Here is a 15754-nt window from a genome sequence, read left to right on the forward strand (position 1 = left end):
AACGAAAATCACGTACTTCATTTGCAAGTAGAATTATCCACCCTTCTGAAAGCCAGGGCTGTAGAGCTGGTACCCTGGTCTCAAAGGGGCAGAGGATTCTATTCCCGTTATTTCATCATTCCAAAGATAACCGGAGTCCTTGGTCCCATCCTATACTTCAGAAATCTCATCAAATTTCTAAAGAAAGAAAAGTTCAGGATGGCTTCTCTAGGCACCATGCTTCCACTTCTTCAAACAGGAGATTGGCTTTGTTCTCTGGATCTACAAGACGCTTACGCTCACATACCCATCTTCCCTCCTCATCGCAAGTACCTGCGCTTCATGGTGGGTCATCAACATTTCCAATACAGAGTACTGCCATTCGGCCTTGCCTCTGCTCCCAGAGTCTTCATCAAATGTCTAGCAGTAATAGCAGCACATTTGCACAAAGAAAGTGTCCATGTTTTTCCGTATCTAGATGACTGGCTCATCAGAAGTCAATCTCTACAAGGAGCTCTCACTTCTCTCAATCAAACAATTACTGTACTCCATTCGATGGGTTTTCTCATCAATTATCAAAAGTCCCATCTTACTCCATCTTACCTGCTTCAATTCATAGGAGCAGAATTGAACACCATCCTCTCAAGGGCTTTTCTACCCGAGGACCGTGCAAACACACTTTACCTTTTGGCAAACTCGCTACTCTCAAAGAAACAAGCAACAGCTCATCAGTTTCTAACTTTACTGGGCCACATGGCCTCCACAGTTCACGTCACTCCTATGGCATGGCTCGCCATGAGAGTCACCCAATGGACTTTACGATCACAGTGGATCCAAGCCATTCAACCACTACATTCTCCAATTCAGGTTACCCACCAGCTACGTTCATCTCTACTATGGTGGGCGACCAAGGACAACTTGTGCAAAGGCCTACCCTTCCAGCAACCTGTTCCGCAGATAACGTTAACTACAGATGCATCCACCTTGGGTTGGGGAGCTCACATAGACAATCTCCAAACCCAGGGGACTTGGACACAGCTGGAAGCAACATTTCAAATAAATTTCCTGGAACTTCGAGCTATACGTTATGCTCTGCATGCGTTCAAGGACTGCCTTTTGCACAAGACTGTTTTGATCCAAACAGACAACACAGTAGCCATGTGGTACATCAACAAACAGGGAGGTACGGGCTCGTATCTCCTTTGTCAAGAAGTTGCACAGATTTGGGACTGGGCCCTGACACACTCAGTGTTTCTCTGGGCCACTTATCTGGCAGGCATTCACAGTGTAGTGGCGGATCGACTCAGTCGTTAGTTCCAACCACACGAATGGTCCCTGGATCCCACAGTAGTGACCAGGATATTTCAACGTTGGGGGGCAACCAACAATAGATCTCTTTGCATCACATCTGAATCACAAAGTGGACAAATTCTGTTCTCTGCAAAAACAGAAAAACCAGCCAGCCAAGGACGCCTTTGCTCACTCTTGGAACTTAGGCCTTCTACACGCATATCCTCCAATACCGCTCATAACCAAAACTCTAGTGAAGCTACAACAGGACAAGGGGACCATGATTCTCATAGCCCCGTATTGGCCTCGACAAGTATGGTTTCCCATACTTCTAGACCTCTCGATCAGGGATCCCATTCGCCTGGGTTTAGCTCCCACTCTCATAACTCAGGATCAGGGTTGGTTGCACCATCCCAACCTTCAATCCCTATCCCTGACAGCATGGATGTTGAAAGCTTGATCTTACAACCACTCAGTCTTTCATCCAGTGTCTCTCAAGTGCTTATAGCTTCATGTAAACCTTCACGCGAAAGAACTATTATTCCAAATGGAAAAGAATTACTTTGTGGTGCAGGCAAAAGAATATTGATCCTTTCACCTGCCCCACTACTTCTCTACTATACTACTTATACCATCTTTCAGGCTCTGGTCTCCAGACTTCATCTGTAAGAGTACACTTGAGTGCGATCTCAGCTTACCATAACAAGATGGGAGATGCACCAATATCCATACAACCTCTTGTCAGTAGGTTTATGAGAGGTTTAACTCAACTTAAACCATCAGTCCGGCCGCCAGTCACAGAATGGGACCTGAATCTGGTCTTAACAAGACTCATGCGTTCTCCTTTCGAACCCATGAATTCCTGTGATCTTAAATTTCTCACATGGAAGACTATCTTCCTCATAGCCATTACATCAGCTAGAAGGGTTAGTGAGTTACAAGCACTTGTCACGTACTCACCCTACACAAAATTCCTATATGACAGAGTGGTTCTCCGTACACATCCAAAATTCCTTTCCAAGGTAGTTACGGAATTCCACTTGAACCAATCCATAGTTTTACCCACATTCTTTCCACGGCCTCATTCTCACCAAGGAGAACGGGCTTTACACACCTTGGACTGTAAGTGTGCGCTAGCATTTTACTTAGACCCCACTGCAGTCCACAGGAAATCCACTCAACTCTTTGTATCTTATGATCCAAACAAAACGGGTAAAACAGTGGGTAAACATACTCTCTCCAACTGGCTAGCAGATTGCATACAGCTTTGCTATGAAAAAGCAGGCCTTCCTCTCCAAGGGCGAGTAAAGGCGCACTCAGTAAGAGCAATGTCAACCTCAGTAGCACACTATCGTTCAGTGCTAATTCTTGACATATGTAAAGCAGCAACATGGAGTTCTCTTCACACCTTTGCAGCTCATTACTGTTTGGACAAACAGGGACGACAAGATTCAGCCTATGGACAATCTGTCTTAAAGAACTTGTTTCCAGTTTAATCCCAACTCCTACTGCATCCAACCTGCTGTGATATTCGGCTGACTTATTTTCAACAACAATACTGCAATGTTGCTTCACTACAAAATGACTCAGCCTATAGCTTGCTAATCACCCATATGTGAGGACTAGCATCCTGCTTGTCCTGGGATAAAGCAAAATTGCTTACCTTGTAATACGTGTTATCCCAGGACAGCAGGATGTAGTCCTCACAGAACCCACCCGCCACCCCGTGGAGTTGGGTATGTTAACCTTTTATTTTATTTTTGCTAAAGCTTATTGCATACATTCTAAAGCTTATTGCATACATTCTCCCCCTGTGGGGGAGAATATCATGGCATGCTGGGCATGCTCAGTGGCCTCGCAGGGCCAGTCAAAAGTTTCTAGAGACTTTGACAGAAAGTTTTCCCGCAATAGGGCTCCATCAGTGATGTCACCCATATGTGAGGACTACATTCTGCTGTCCTGGGATAACACCTATTACAAGGTAAGCAATTTTGCTTGTTCTTGGGTATTGGTATTTCTTATAATGCAAGACTGTATTGTAATTGTCTCACGTTTCTAGGGTGCCCGCTTCATGACCACTGCCATGTATGATGCTCGAGAAGCCATTATCCCCGGATCTGTGTATGATCGCAGCAGCCAAGGTAAGGAAGCAAAATGTCAATCCTGGGTCGATGATAGTTTGCTTTCTGTAGCCCGTCTGCAAGAGTAAATAGCATTGCTGGAACCCAGAACCTCCTCTCCTTTGAAAAAGAACCATTAAAATAACAAAACGTAATTAAGAAACAAAGTAGATTTGAAACTGAAGCACTTAGTGTTTTCCTACCAAAACTTTGAGATATCCTCTGACAATGTTTTGAATGATTTCACACATTCCCTGTACATACCCGGATCAGTCCAGACAGTGGGTTATATCCCCCTTCCAGCAGATGGAGTCAGAGAAAACTGACTCCATCCTATGAGGAAAGACTAAAGAGGTTAGACTTTTCAGCTTGGAGAAGAGACTGCTGAGGGGGGATATGATAGAGATGTTTAAAATCATGAGAGGTCTAGAACGGGTAGATGTGAATCGGTTATTTACTCTTTCGGATAGTAGAAAGACTAGGGGGCACTTCATGAAGTTAGCATGGGGCACATTTAAAACTAATCTGAGAAAGTTCTTTTTTACTCAACGCACAATTAAACTCTGGAATTTGTTGCCAGAGGATGTGGTTAGTGCAGTTAGTATAGCTGTGTTTAAAAAAGGATTGGATAAGTTCTTGGAGGACTATTAAGCTCACCTCGGACGCCCATCCAGGCGCTCAGGTCACGGCGTGCACTCATGCGCCTTCGCTGCTTGAGCGCCCAAATTGGATGTGCGTTCATGCACCTTCGCCGGCGGGGCTGCTGGAAGCCGCCTTCGCTGCCGGCTGCCCCCAGGAGGCAGGGGAGCCGCGGTGGGTGCCTCGGGAGAAGGGGAGAGAGGACTGGGGCTGCTGGAAGCATGCAGTAAGTTTACTTTTGTTACAATTTCGATTTGCTTTAATAACATGTCGAGTCGATTTTCGCCCTGCGCCTTGCTTCGCGAGGGGGGGGGGAGAGAGGACTGGTAATCCCCGATGCCCGAGCGTAGGAGAACCATCCACTTCCTGGTACCTGTCATTTGAAATGACAGGTACCAGCGCACCCAGGATACTGTATAGGCGCTGTATAGCGCTCTGTACAGTAAAATGGATTGCGCTTCTTGGACGCGGATTGCTTTTGCATGCCATTTAAATACTGTAACGAGCAATATGTGATCAGAACTGTGCGCGCGGCAAACGAGCGGGCGCCCGGCACTGCCGCACTTTTTCTACCGCATCCTTACTGTTTCGGCCTGTTAGAGAATAGCCACTGCCATTAGCAATGGTAACATGAAATACACTTAGTTTTTGGGTACTTGCCAGGTTCTTATGGCCTGGATTGCCTGGATTGGCCACTGTTGGAAACAGGATGCTGGACTTGATGGACCCTTGGTCTGACCCAGTATGGCATTTTCTTATGTTCAGATCCTGCCGACGTTGGGATTTGTCATCAACTTCCCCAAGTCACATCTTTGTCCGTCTGCACAGCTAGACTTCATAGGCGCCAGGTTGGACACGACACAGGTAAAGGCCTTCCTGCCCAAGATCCGGCAGTCTCCCTCACCTTGCTGGCCACTCTCGTTTGCAACAGCAAAAGGGTACCAGCCCGCCTGCTGGGCCACATGTTGGCATCTGTCCACGTGACCCTCTTTACCCGCCTCCGCATGAGGAACCCTCAGTGGGCCTTGTTGTCCCAGCGGCAGCAAGCATCCCAGGATCTGGAGGCTCCGGTTGCGGTCATGGACACCCCTTCTGCTTCTCCTGGCCTGGTAGGAAGCCTTCCACAGTTTGGAGAGCGGGCTCCCTTTTCAACTCACGCTGCCTCAGATGCCCTTCACTACCGATGCCTCTCCTCTGGGGTGGGGGACCCACATGGACGGCCTGCATACTCAAGGTCTCTGGACTGCGGCCGAAGCTCGATGCCAGATAAACTTTCTGGAGCTTCAGGCAATCTGGTACACCTTGTGGGCCTTCCAGGACAGGTTGTCCTCCAAGGTGATCCTCATCAGAACGGACGACCAGGTAGCGATGTGGCACATCAACAAGCAGGGTGGCACTGACTTGTTCCTCCTCTGCCAGGAGGCAGTGCAGGTCTGGGATTGGGCCCTCTCCAGGTGGATATATCTACGGGCCCACCTACCTGCCAGGTCACCTCAACATACTGGTGGACCGCCTCAGTCGGTCCTTCCAGCCACACGAGTGGTCCCTGAACCCTGCGGTGGGAGCAGACTTGTTTCACCACAGGGTACGCTGAACATGGACCTATTCGCTTCTCCCCTCAATCACAAGGTGAGCAGATTCTGCTCCCTGATGCTGGGGAAGGGCCATCCGGCCTGCGACGCCTTCTCTCTTCACTGGGAGCAGGGTCTCCTGTATGCGTACCCCCCTATTCTGCTCCTCTCTGATGAAACTCCAAAAGGACAGGGGGGGACCATGATCCTAGTGGCACCCTCCTGGCCAGGGCAGGTATGGTTCCCTCCCCCCACAGGACCTGCCAGTGCGTGCACCTATCCCGCTGGGGTCAGCGCCCGACCTCATATCGCAGAACCAGGGCACCCTGCGCTACCCAAATCTCCAGGCCCTGGCCCTCACCACATGGATGTTGAGCGCATGATCCTTCAGCCTTTGTAGCTCTCGAATGGTGTGGCCAGGGTCTTGATTAAGTCCTGGAAGCCTTCCACCAGGAAGACTTACAGCTCGAAGTGGAAGCGTTTCTCCAACTGGTGTGGTGGTCATGGACTGGATCCTTTCTCCTGTCCCCTACCCCGCCTGCTGGATTATCTCCAGCATCTGTCAGAGTCGGGCCTCCAGACCAGCTCGGTCCGCATGCATCTCAGCACCTACCACCAGGGTGTTGCTGGTGCGCCCATTTTGGTCCAGCCTTTAGTCTGACGCTTCATGCGGGGCCTCATCCAACTAAAGCCCCTGCTGCGACCTCTGGCTACCCTGTGGGATCTCAACATTGTCCTGGCAAGGCAATGCGGCCTCAATTCGAGCCTCTTAAGTCCTGCGACCTGAAGTTCCTCACCTGGAAAGTCATGTTCCTGGTGGCGATCACTTATGCTCGCAGAGTCAGTGAGATCTAGGACCCGGTTACTTATGCTCCCTACGCGAAGTTCTTCCATGATCATGTGCTGCGTATGCATCCCAAATTTCTACCTAAGGTGGTGACTGCTTTCCATATCAATCAGTCCATCATTCTGCCCACCTTCTTTCCAAGGCCTCATTCCCACCCAGGGAAACTTCCTCTCCACACCCTGGACTGCTCGCCTTCTATTTGGATTAACAGCGGCCCATAGGCAGTCAACCCACCTCTTTGAGCCTTTTGTCCCTAACAGACTTGGAGCAGCGGTGGGGAAGCAGACCTTATTGAACTGGCTAGCGGATTGCATTGTTTTCTGCTATGAGCAGGCAGGCTTTCAGCTGGCTGACAGCGTGAAGGCTCACTCTGAGCGGGCTATGGCGGTGTCGGTGGCCCATCTGCATGCGGTCCCTGTCGCTGAAATTTGCAGGGCCGCAACCTGGAGTTCTCTCCATACATTTGCTGCTCACTACTGCCTTGATAGGGATAGTCGGCAGGACAGCACCTTCGGTCAGTCTGTCCTGCGCAATTATTCCAGTCCTGACCCAACTGTCTCTTATCGTGCTCTTTGTTGGACCAGACTGCCCTCTGTTTTTCCCCTTAGCCACCGTAGTTGTGTTCTGCCCGTTGTTCGGCTACTGTGGGTCTCCCTGGACAAATGGGGCAGTCTGGAGCTCTATAATCACCCACAGGTGAGGACTATCATCCTGCTTGTCCTAGGAGAAAGCAAAGTTGCTTACCTGTATCAGGTGTTTTCCTAGGATAGCAGGATGTTAGTCCTCAGGAATCCCTTCCGCCTCTCCTTCGGTTTGTTGTGTTATTTTTTTTTTCTCGCTCTCATTTTTGCTATATTACGAGACTGAAGGGGGACCTCGCGTGGACGCGTGAATAGCAGCAGACTAAGCATGCCTCAGTCTGCCAGTTTCTAGAAACTTTTACAAGTTTTCTATGCCGGGCTTCATCGGATGTTGTCAATCACATGTGAGGACTAACATCCTACTGTCCTAGGAAAACACCTGTTACAGGTAAGCAATTGCACTTTCCCAGATCACCCCTGGATCCCTTTTTAAATATAGGGGTTACATTGGCCATATTCCAGTCTTCAGGTACGTTGGATGATTTTAATGATAGGTCTGAAGTTTCATTTTTTATTTATTTCAGAAACCTGGGGTGTATACCATTCGGTCCAGGTGATTTACTACTCTTCAGTTTGTCAATCAGGCTTACCACATCTTCCAGGTTCACCGTGATTTGGTTTTGTTGATCTGAATCATCACCCATGAAAACCTTCTCTGGAATGTGTATCTCTCCAACATCCTCTTCAGTAAACACCCAAGCAAAGAAATCATTTAATCTTTCCCTGATTGCCTTATCTTCTCTAAGTGCCCCTTTAACCCTTTGATCATGCAGCGGTCCTACTGACTCCCTGGCAGGCTTTCTGCTTCGGATATATTTTTTAAAGTTTTTATTGTGAGTTTTTGCCTCTATGGCCAAATTCTTTCGAAATTCTCTCTTAGCCTGTCTTATCAATGTCTTACATTTAACTTGCCAGTGCTTTTGTTTTATCCTGTTTTCTTCTGATGGATCCTTGCAATTTTTGAATGAAGATCTTTTGGCTAAAATAGCCTTTTTCACCTCACCTTTCAACCATGCTGGTAACAGTTTTGCCTTCCTTCCACCTTTCTTAATGGGTGGAGTACATCTGGACTGTGCTTCTAGGATGTTTTTTTTTTTTTTTTGTTTTTTTTTTTTACAATGTCCATGCCTGTTGCACACTTTTTAACTTTGTAGCTGCACCTTTCAGTTTTTTTCTAACTATTTTTCTTATTTTATCAGAGTTTCCCTTTTGAAAGTTTAGCGCTAGAGCCATGGATTTACTTACTGTTCCCCTTCCTATCATTAATTCAAATTTGACCATTTTATGATCACTGTTGCCAAGCAGCCCCACCACGTTACCTCTGTCACCAAATCCTGCGCTCCGCTGACATTTAAATCTAAAATTGCTCACTCTCTCATGGGTTCCTGAACCATTTGCTCCATAAACTGTCATTTATTCCATCCAGAAACTTTATCTCTCTAGCATGCCCTGTTGTTTCACTTACCCAGTCAATATTGGGGTAATTGAAATCTCCCATTCTCCTAGGACAAGCAGAATAGTAGACCGCACACATGGGTGACATCATCGAATGGAGTCTGGCACGGAATTCTGATCTCAAAGATTCTAGAGCTTTCATCATGCCCTACTGAGCATGTGAGGCTGTAGTCATCACCCTGTTCCCTCGGGAGAGTCCCTCAGTCTCTTCTTTTCCATGGATCTGTTGTCTCATGGTTGAGGAGCTTGTGCTCTTTTTTTTTTTTTTTTTTTTTTTTTAAATCAGAAAATGTTTTTCACAGTATTCAGCTTTGCTCTCTTACAGTTTTGTAAGAGATTTTTTCTAGAGCTGCAGCTTCTTTCTTGTAGTTCATTCTTTTTTCCAACTGCCTTCCATCCACATGGTGGGTATGCCCTTGTGCAGCCTGAAAGTCTGTTAGTCGAAAAAAAACCAAAAAACCCTGTTCCTGCAGTTTTTTGTATTTGTGTCCTCTCTGTACTCTGTTTTCTTTTTTTTCCACGGTGCTGACAGGACTAGACTATGCAGTCCATCGGTGATCCTTGTAAGCTGCTGAGCCTGGGGACTCGCCTGAGTTCTACCCGGACTGGAGTTCCATAGCGGTTCACCGATCGCTTGGCATTGGTGGACTCAGACTGTGGAAGGATCGAGGACCATACAGTTCCTGTGGGGAGGAGAACTCATCACGTCTCGAGGACCTAGTCTCCATGGGCGAGAGCCCTGGATGACTTTGCCTCCCCTCCTGCTTGCCAACCTTGGCAATGCAATCTCCCTGGGAGAGAGGGTGAGCAGAGCCTGGGCTAGCAACTTGCTGCTGCACTTTGGTGCCATGACCAGTGCACAGTTCGTCCAACGCATCAATTTCGGGACCGCGTCAGGGATGGGGACCATCTTCGGGTACCATGGTCCCCTTGACGCCATCGAGGTCCAGGGTCACCCTTGTTGCGTTGAGGTGCATGACCACCCAAGATGCCATGGTGGCCTTCAGTGCCATAGACACCCATGGAACTGGAATCTCGCATCGATTTAGGCATCGAGGTCGTGGTGCCGTGACGCGGCTCACTCGATGGCACGGTGCCGTCGATGCCCACGCCTCGATGCCACGGTGCATGCAACCCCTTGGCACAGTGCCCTCAATGCACTTGCCACGGTCTGTGCTCTTGTTGCCTCGGTAACCTCACTGCACTCAGTGCTGTGGTGACCGCGGTACCATTGATGCCGATGTGCTCTTGATGCCCTCAAGGCCAATGATGGCCTTGATCCATCAAGGTGTGTGCACGGCCACCCTAGGGGCTGGTGAGGTCGAAGTGGTGGCAAGCCCTCTATGCTGTCGACCCCACTAAGTCGTCTAGGTGCAAGCATGACCTCAATGCCATCACGATGCGGTGCTGCCCCAATACCATTGATGCCTTTGAGGCCATCAAGGTGTGGGGCCACCAGAGAGGCCTTTGGACCACCGATGCCTCTCATTACCACCTCAACTACTTCGAGCCCCACCAGCCAGGCATTGGATTCGCCATTGAGCAACCTTGTCGCCACTGTGGCCATAGACTGCCAGGACTCTGTGAAGCCCCCTCATGACTCCTGCAGCCCTTGGAGGGGCAGGGGTTCTTGGTCTCCTACAGATCGAGCACATGGGTCGCCATCCACTAGAGGCACTCTTGTGCGCTGGTACATCTGTTCACAGTGGCTCGGTGCCCTCATAGCTCCTGGATGGTGTACACTACAGAGCACTGGGAAGTGCAGAACTGCTCCTTCAGCCAATGATCCCAGTGTTGGGGGCCCCACATAGATGCACACATCATCAATATTAATGGACGCTAGTGAGGCTCTAGTCAGCCATAATACTTGCGAGACCATCAAGCTCACAGCATCGACACCTCCGGATAAGTCAGGGAGCTGAGGGAAATTGCTCTTGGCACTAATGGTCGTCTGTTCCTTTTAATATCGATGACCTATCGGGGGGGTTGCAGGGCCTCTCTCTGCAGACGCCCGTTGCTTCTTTGGTCCATACCTTCGGTCGTCGGGGCCCCCAACGATCGACGTCTGTAGGCACCTGTGGCGCCAGAAATGGAGCTATTTACCTGCAAACTGCTTATAGATCACAGAACAATCCGCAGTCCTCCATAAGCACCTGCGCTCGCCAGGGTCTTTGCAGTTCCCTGTGGGTCTCACAGGTGAGCCGGTTCCACCACAGTTTTGATGACCCGCCTCCCAGAACATTCTCTGTTACTGAAAGGGGCGACGCCATAGACCGCCACCCTTCACAATGCCTTACCCAGAGCACCAGTGGTGCTGGGGGCGTCATCGTCACACTGCCCCTCCTCTCCACTGGAGTTGTTATGGCATTGATGCGCAGCTTTCACTGTTGGGACAGATTAGGCATCTGATCCAAGGGCCTCAGTTGCTGCCAGGCGGTATTCCTCCTGGCTGTGCAGTTTTCAGCCACACTAGAGGTCTTCCATCTTTCGGCATGGTCTCAGCCTCCGCATCAGGCTGTACTGCATAGTGCTGAGGAGCACTGGCAGGGGAGGTGTAATTACACACTCTATGCTTGGCTATGGGGCGGCGTGTAGCCACAGACTCATGCATGTGGTTCTCTGTCCTTGTTGGGGCATGGGATTTCTTCCATAAGCTCGGCGCTCAGGATAATGGGTGTGCCACCATCTGTGGATGGGATACCACAGCATGAGTCCACCCAGCATGCTTTCGCAGCAGAACATAAGAAATTGCCATGCTGGGTCAGACCAAGGGTCCATCAAGCCCAGCATCCTGTTTCCAACAGAGGCCAAACCAGGTCACAAGAACCTGGCGAGTACCCAAACACCAAGAAGATCCCATGCTACTGATGCAATTGATAGCAGTGGCTATTACCTAAGCATACTTGATTAATAAAGGTTAATGGACTTCTCCTGCAAGAACTTATCCAAACCTTTTTTGAACCCAGCTGCACTAACTGCACTAACCACGTCCTCTGGCAACAAATTCCAGAGCTTAATTGTGCATTGAGTGAAAAATAATTTTCTCCGATTAGTCTTAAATGTGCTACTTGCTAATTTCATGGAATGCCCCCTGGTCTTTCTATTATCTGAAAGTGTAAATAACAGATTCACATCTACTCGTTCATGACCTGGGCGTTGGGGTGTATGTATGTGTGGGCGGTCACAACAGGTTGTGTTCCACAGCTGCAGGACTGACCTAGGACTGCACTCCTAGTCAGAACCTGATGTGAGTGGTTTGAGTGTCCTCTCATTTCTCAGCAGAGGAATATATCTTTCGCCCTTCACCGTGTTCTTGTGGAACAGTACCTGGGGCTCTGTTCTTAATAAATGTTTTTTCTCTTATCTGGACCTCCAAGCCTCTGAATCGGCTCCTCCTCATAGCCCCTTTTCTATTGTTTATTGTTCTCTTGTTTCCCCACTCCCCGTTCATTGTAATTTCTACCTTTCGTTACGATGTAAACTGATATGATGTGTATTTTAATGTCGGTATAAAAAAGCCGTTAAATAAAATAAATAAATAAATAAATAAATCGGCAGGTCTCTTTGGAGGACAGGGCCGGAGAGCAGCTTCAGCAGTCGTTAGACCGTCTTCAGTTGGGGCCCCTCTGGGGCTGGCTTCCTGTGGCTGTGTTCCTGTGGCTGGCTTCCTGTGGTGGGTTGGTTGCGTCAGCACCTCAGCAATCTGTGAGTGTGCCTCAACTCTCCTTTGGGGGGGTGCTGGACCCCGATCTCGCTGCTCCCCTCTTCCCTCTGGAAGGGGAGACTCGATTGGGTTCCCTTCTCGACGCCAGACTGTGCACCCCTTTGAAGGGTGTCCCTCATTTTCCATTCCCAGACAAGGGATGGCACTGCTCTGACTGGCACCAGCCCCGAGAATACCACTCTCCCTTGGCGCTGTAAGACACAGCAGGTCTATCCGTGTTGGAGCCTGTCCAGTGTTGCTCATGGGTGACCCTCCAGGATTCTCCCTGTTCGGGAGTCACTTTGAAATCTACTGGGCTTGGTGAGCGTCTTCCTTTAGGATCGCTATCATCGGTCATTCTTGCCTCCTCTGTGGGGAGAGTTTCAGTCCATCAGCTGGGCGTTTCACCCTATTACCATGTCTATGGCTGAGGGAGTTGGGGCCTTCTTGCCCCGGGACCGAGCGCTAACCCTCATTTCTCTGGCGAGGGTAATTTCGCACTGTCCTCGTGTCTCGGCACACCAGTTTCTGCGCCTTTTGGGCCATATGTGGCAGCGACGGTTCACGTCACGCCATTTGCTCGTCTGCACATGTGCAGGGCACAGTGGACATTATGCTGTCAGTGGTGCCAAGCCACCCAGGACCTTTGGGCACGCATCTTAATCACCACTCTACTTTGACAATCCCTCGTGTGCTGGGAAACCAAGTCCAACCTGGAGAAGGGGGATGCCTTTCAGGATCGCTCTCACCACAGATACTTCTCCCACAATTTGGGCTTCAGCACTCAGGGCCACTGGTCCGTCCAGGAGCAGCATCTCCAGATAAACGTCCTGGAGCTCCAGGCGATCCGATATACCCTGTGGGCATTCTGGGATCACTGACTATCTCTTTCTCATCATCTTTTTCATATCCCCCATTCCCTCACATTACCTCACCTCAACTAAATACAACGCTGGAAACTTTCGAGACCACTTCAGCACTTGAGATAGAAAACATACTTAAAAAAATGAAACAGTCATCTCATCCCTTAGACACAATTCCTACTAACCCTTCTCATCGCAATAAGAAACTCCATATCAAAACCAATTGCAGACATCATTACACTGCTCTCTCTCCCAGGGTCTAGTTCCTGACCAACTTAAATTAGCCATTCTCAAACCTCTACTTAAAAAACCTAACCTTCCAACCACAGATCCAGCTAACTTCCGCCCAATAGCTAATCTGCCATTGATCGCCAAACTTATGGAAAAGATAGTCAATAAACAACTATCTGAATATTTGGAAGAAAACAACATTCTTGTATCTTCCCAGTATGGCTTTCGGAAATCGTTAAGCACTGAATCTCTCCTTATCTCTCTTACCGATTCTATTCTATCTAATATGGACAAAAAACAACCACATCTTTTGATACTACTAGATCTCTCTGCAGCCTTTGACACTGTCAATCATTCATCTCTATTAAAATGTCTGGCAGATATAGGCATTAAAGGAACAGTCTTCAGCTGGTTCAAATCCTTCTTAGCAAATAGACAATTCAAAGTAAAGATTAACAACAAAGAATCACAACCGATCCCTTCCAACCGGGGGGGTCCCTCAGGGTTCCTCCCTTTCCCCTACCCTCTTCAACATTTACCTCTTACCTCTATGTCATCTACTTACTAAACTAAACCTAACTCACTATCTCTACGCAGATGACATCCAGATACTCATCCCAATCTCAGAATCCTTACAAAAACCTTGACTCACTGGAACAATTGTTTGCAACAGATCAATCATCTTCTCTCCAGCCTTTGCCTCATTCTTAACAATAACAAACTGAGATCCTAATCATCAATCAAGACATCAACATCAAACTTCTAAACCCAGCTGACCTACTCAACTCATCCACTCCCATATTAAATCACTCACCACATGTTCGAGATCTAGGTATCATGCTAGACAATCAGCTCAATTTTAAAAAATTCATAAGCACAACCACCAAAGACTGTTTTTATAAGTTACAAGTCTTAAAAAATTGAAGCCTCTTCTTTATTTCAATGATTTTCGGATGGTCCTACAAGCCATTATTCTATCAAAAGTCGACTATTGCAATTCGCTTCTCTTTGGCCTTCCATATTCATCCATCAAACCCCTCCAAATGCTACAGAACTCTGCAGCCAGAATCCTTACCAATACGAATAAAAGAGATCACATCACCCCCATTCTCAAGCTCCTCCACTGGCTGCCTATAAAGCAAAGGATCCTATATAAAGTACTCACCGTAATTCATAAATCCATTCACAATATCTCTCCTCTTCAATTATGTAACCAACTACGCCCTCACTCCTCCTCTAGACCCATCAGAGGAGCATATAAAGGCACAACGCATTATAAACGTGCCATATCTACAGCAGGTCCCATTCAATGGAATGCGCTCCCACCAGACATTCGGCTTGAGCTCTGCCACTCTTCATTCAAAAAAAAACTTAAAACCTGGCTCTTTAGCCAAGCTTTTCCAGGACCATGATCATCTTTTTTTTCCCCTCCAACCAGCAAGAGCATATCTTCTTCACAAACCCCCATTTTCCATACCACTACCTACTTCGGTATCTAATCTCTTGCTGCAGGACACTTGAGACTTTCTCACTTATACGTTATAATTTTTATGCTCAATAAGACCTGTCAACTTAATTGTTTAAGTCTTTTTCTTTTCTTTCCTTTATCTTTTGATCATCAATGTTACAACGTTATTGTTAAATTTTGAACTTATGTACTCTGTTCCAAGTTTCATAACCTTGTTCTATGTAATGCCTTTTGGCAATTTTCATGTTCTGTTTCAATGTAAACCGATGTGATCTTTATTTCATATAGGAACACCGGTATATAAAAATCTAAAAATAAATAAATAAATAAAACTTGTCTAACAAGGTAGTCCTGGTTCAAACAGACAACCAAGTGGCAATCTGGTATTTGAACAAACAGGGGGGAACAGGATCGTTCCTCCTCCATCAAGAAGCAGTGCAGATTTGGTCCTCTGCTCTCTTGTGGGGCATTTTTCTCTGAACCTTGTATCACCCAGAGACTGACATCATCCTAGCACATTCGATGAGTCGGACTTTCCGGCCCCACGATTGATCTTTGAAACAGGAGGTTGCAAACCGCATCTTCCACCTCTGGGGAACCCTGGACATAGATCGGTTCGCTTCCCCTGACAACAAGAAAGTGCATCGGTTCTGTTCCTTAGTCCAGGCGAGCAAGAGGTCGGTGTCTGATGCCTTCTCATGTCATTGGGGCACCAGCCTCCTGTATGCTTATCCTCCATTGCCGCTAGTCTCAAACACTCCAAAATCTCCAACAGGACCGAGGCACATGATCTTGATTGCGCTTTTCTTACAGGACAAGCAGGATGGTAGTCCTCACATATGGATGACATCATCAGGATGGAGCCCTCACGGAACACTTTGTCAAAGTTTCTAGAACTTTGACTTGGCACACTGAGCATGCCCAGCATACCACCTAACCCTGCATCC

General features: G+C 48.0%; 1 protein-coding gene across 1 annotated transcript in view; it reads left to right on the plus strand.

Annotated features, from left to right (window-relative positions):
• The window catches only part of UPF1 (UPF1 RNA helicase and ATPase), a 443827-nt gene that overhangs the window by 353322 nt on the left and 74751 nt on the right, over window positions 1-15754 (plus strand). The window contains 1 exon segment of the mRNA XM_029614488.1: window positions 3329-3410. Coding sequence (XP_029470348.1) covers window positions 3329-3410 — 82 coding nt within the window.

The sequence above is a fragment of the Rhinatrema bivittatum genome, chromosome 8 (assembly GCF_901001135.1).
Source record: "Rhinatrema bivittatum chromosome 8, aRhiBiv1.1, whole genome shotgun sequence".
Lineage (NCBI taxonomy): Eukaryota > Metazoa > Chordata > Amphibia > Gymnophiona > Rhinatrematidae > Rhinatrema > Rhinatrema bivittatum.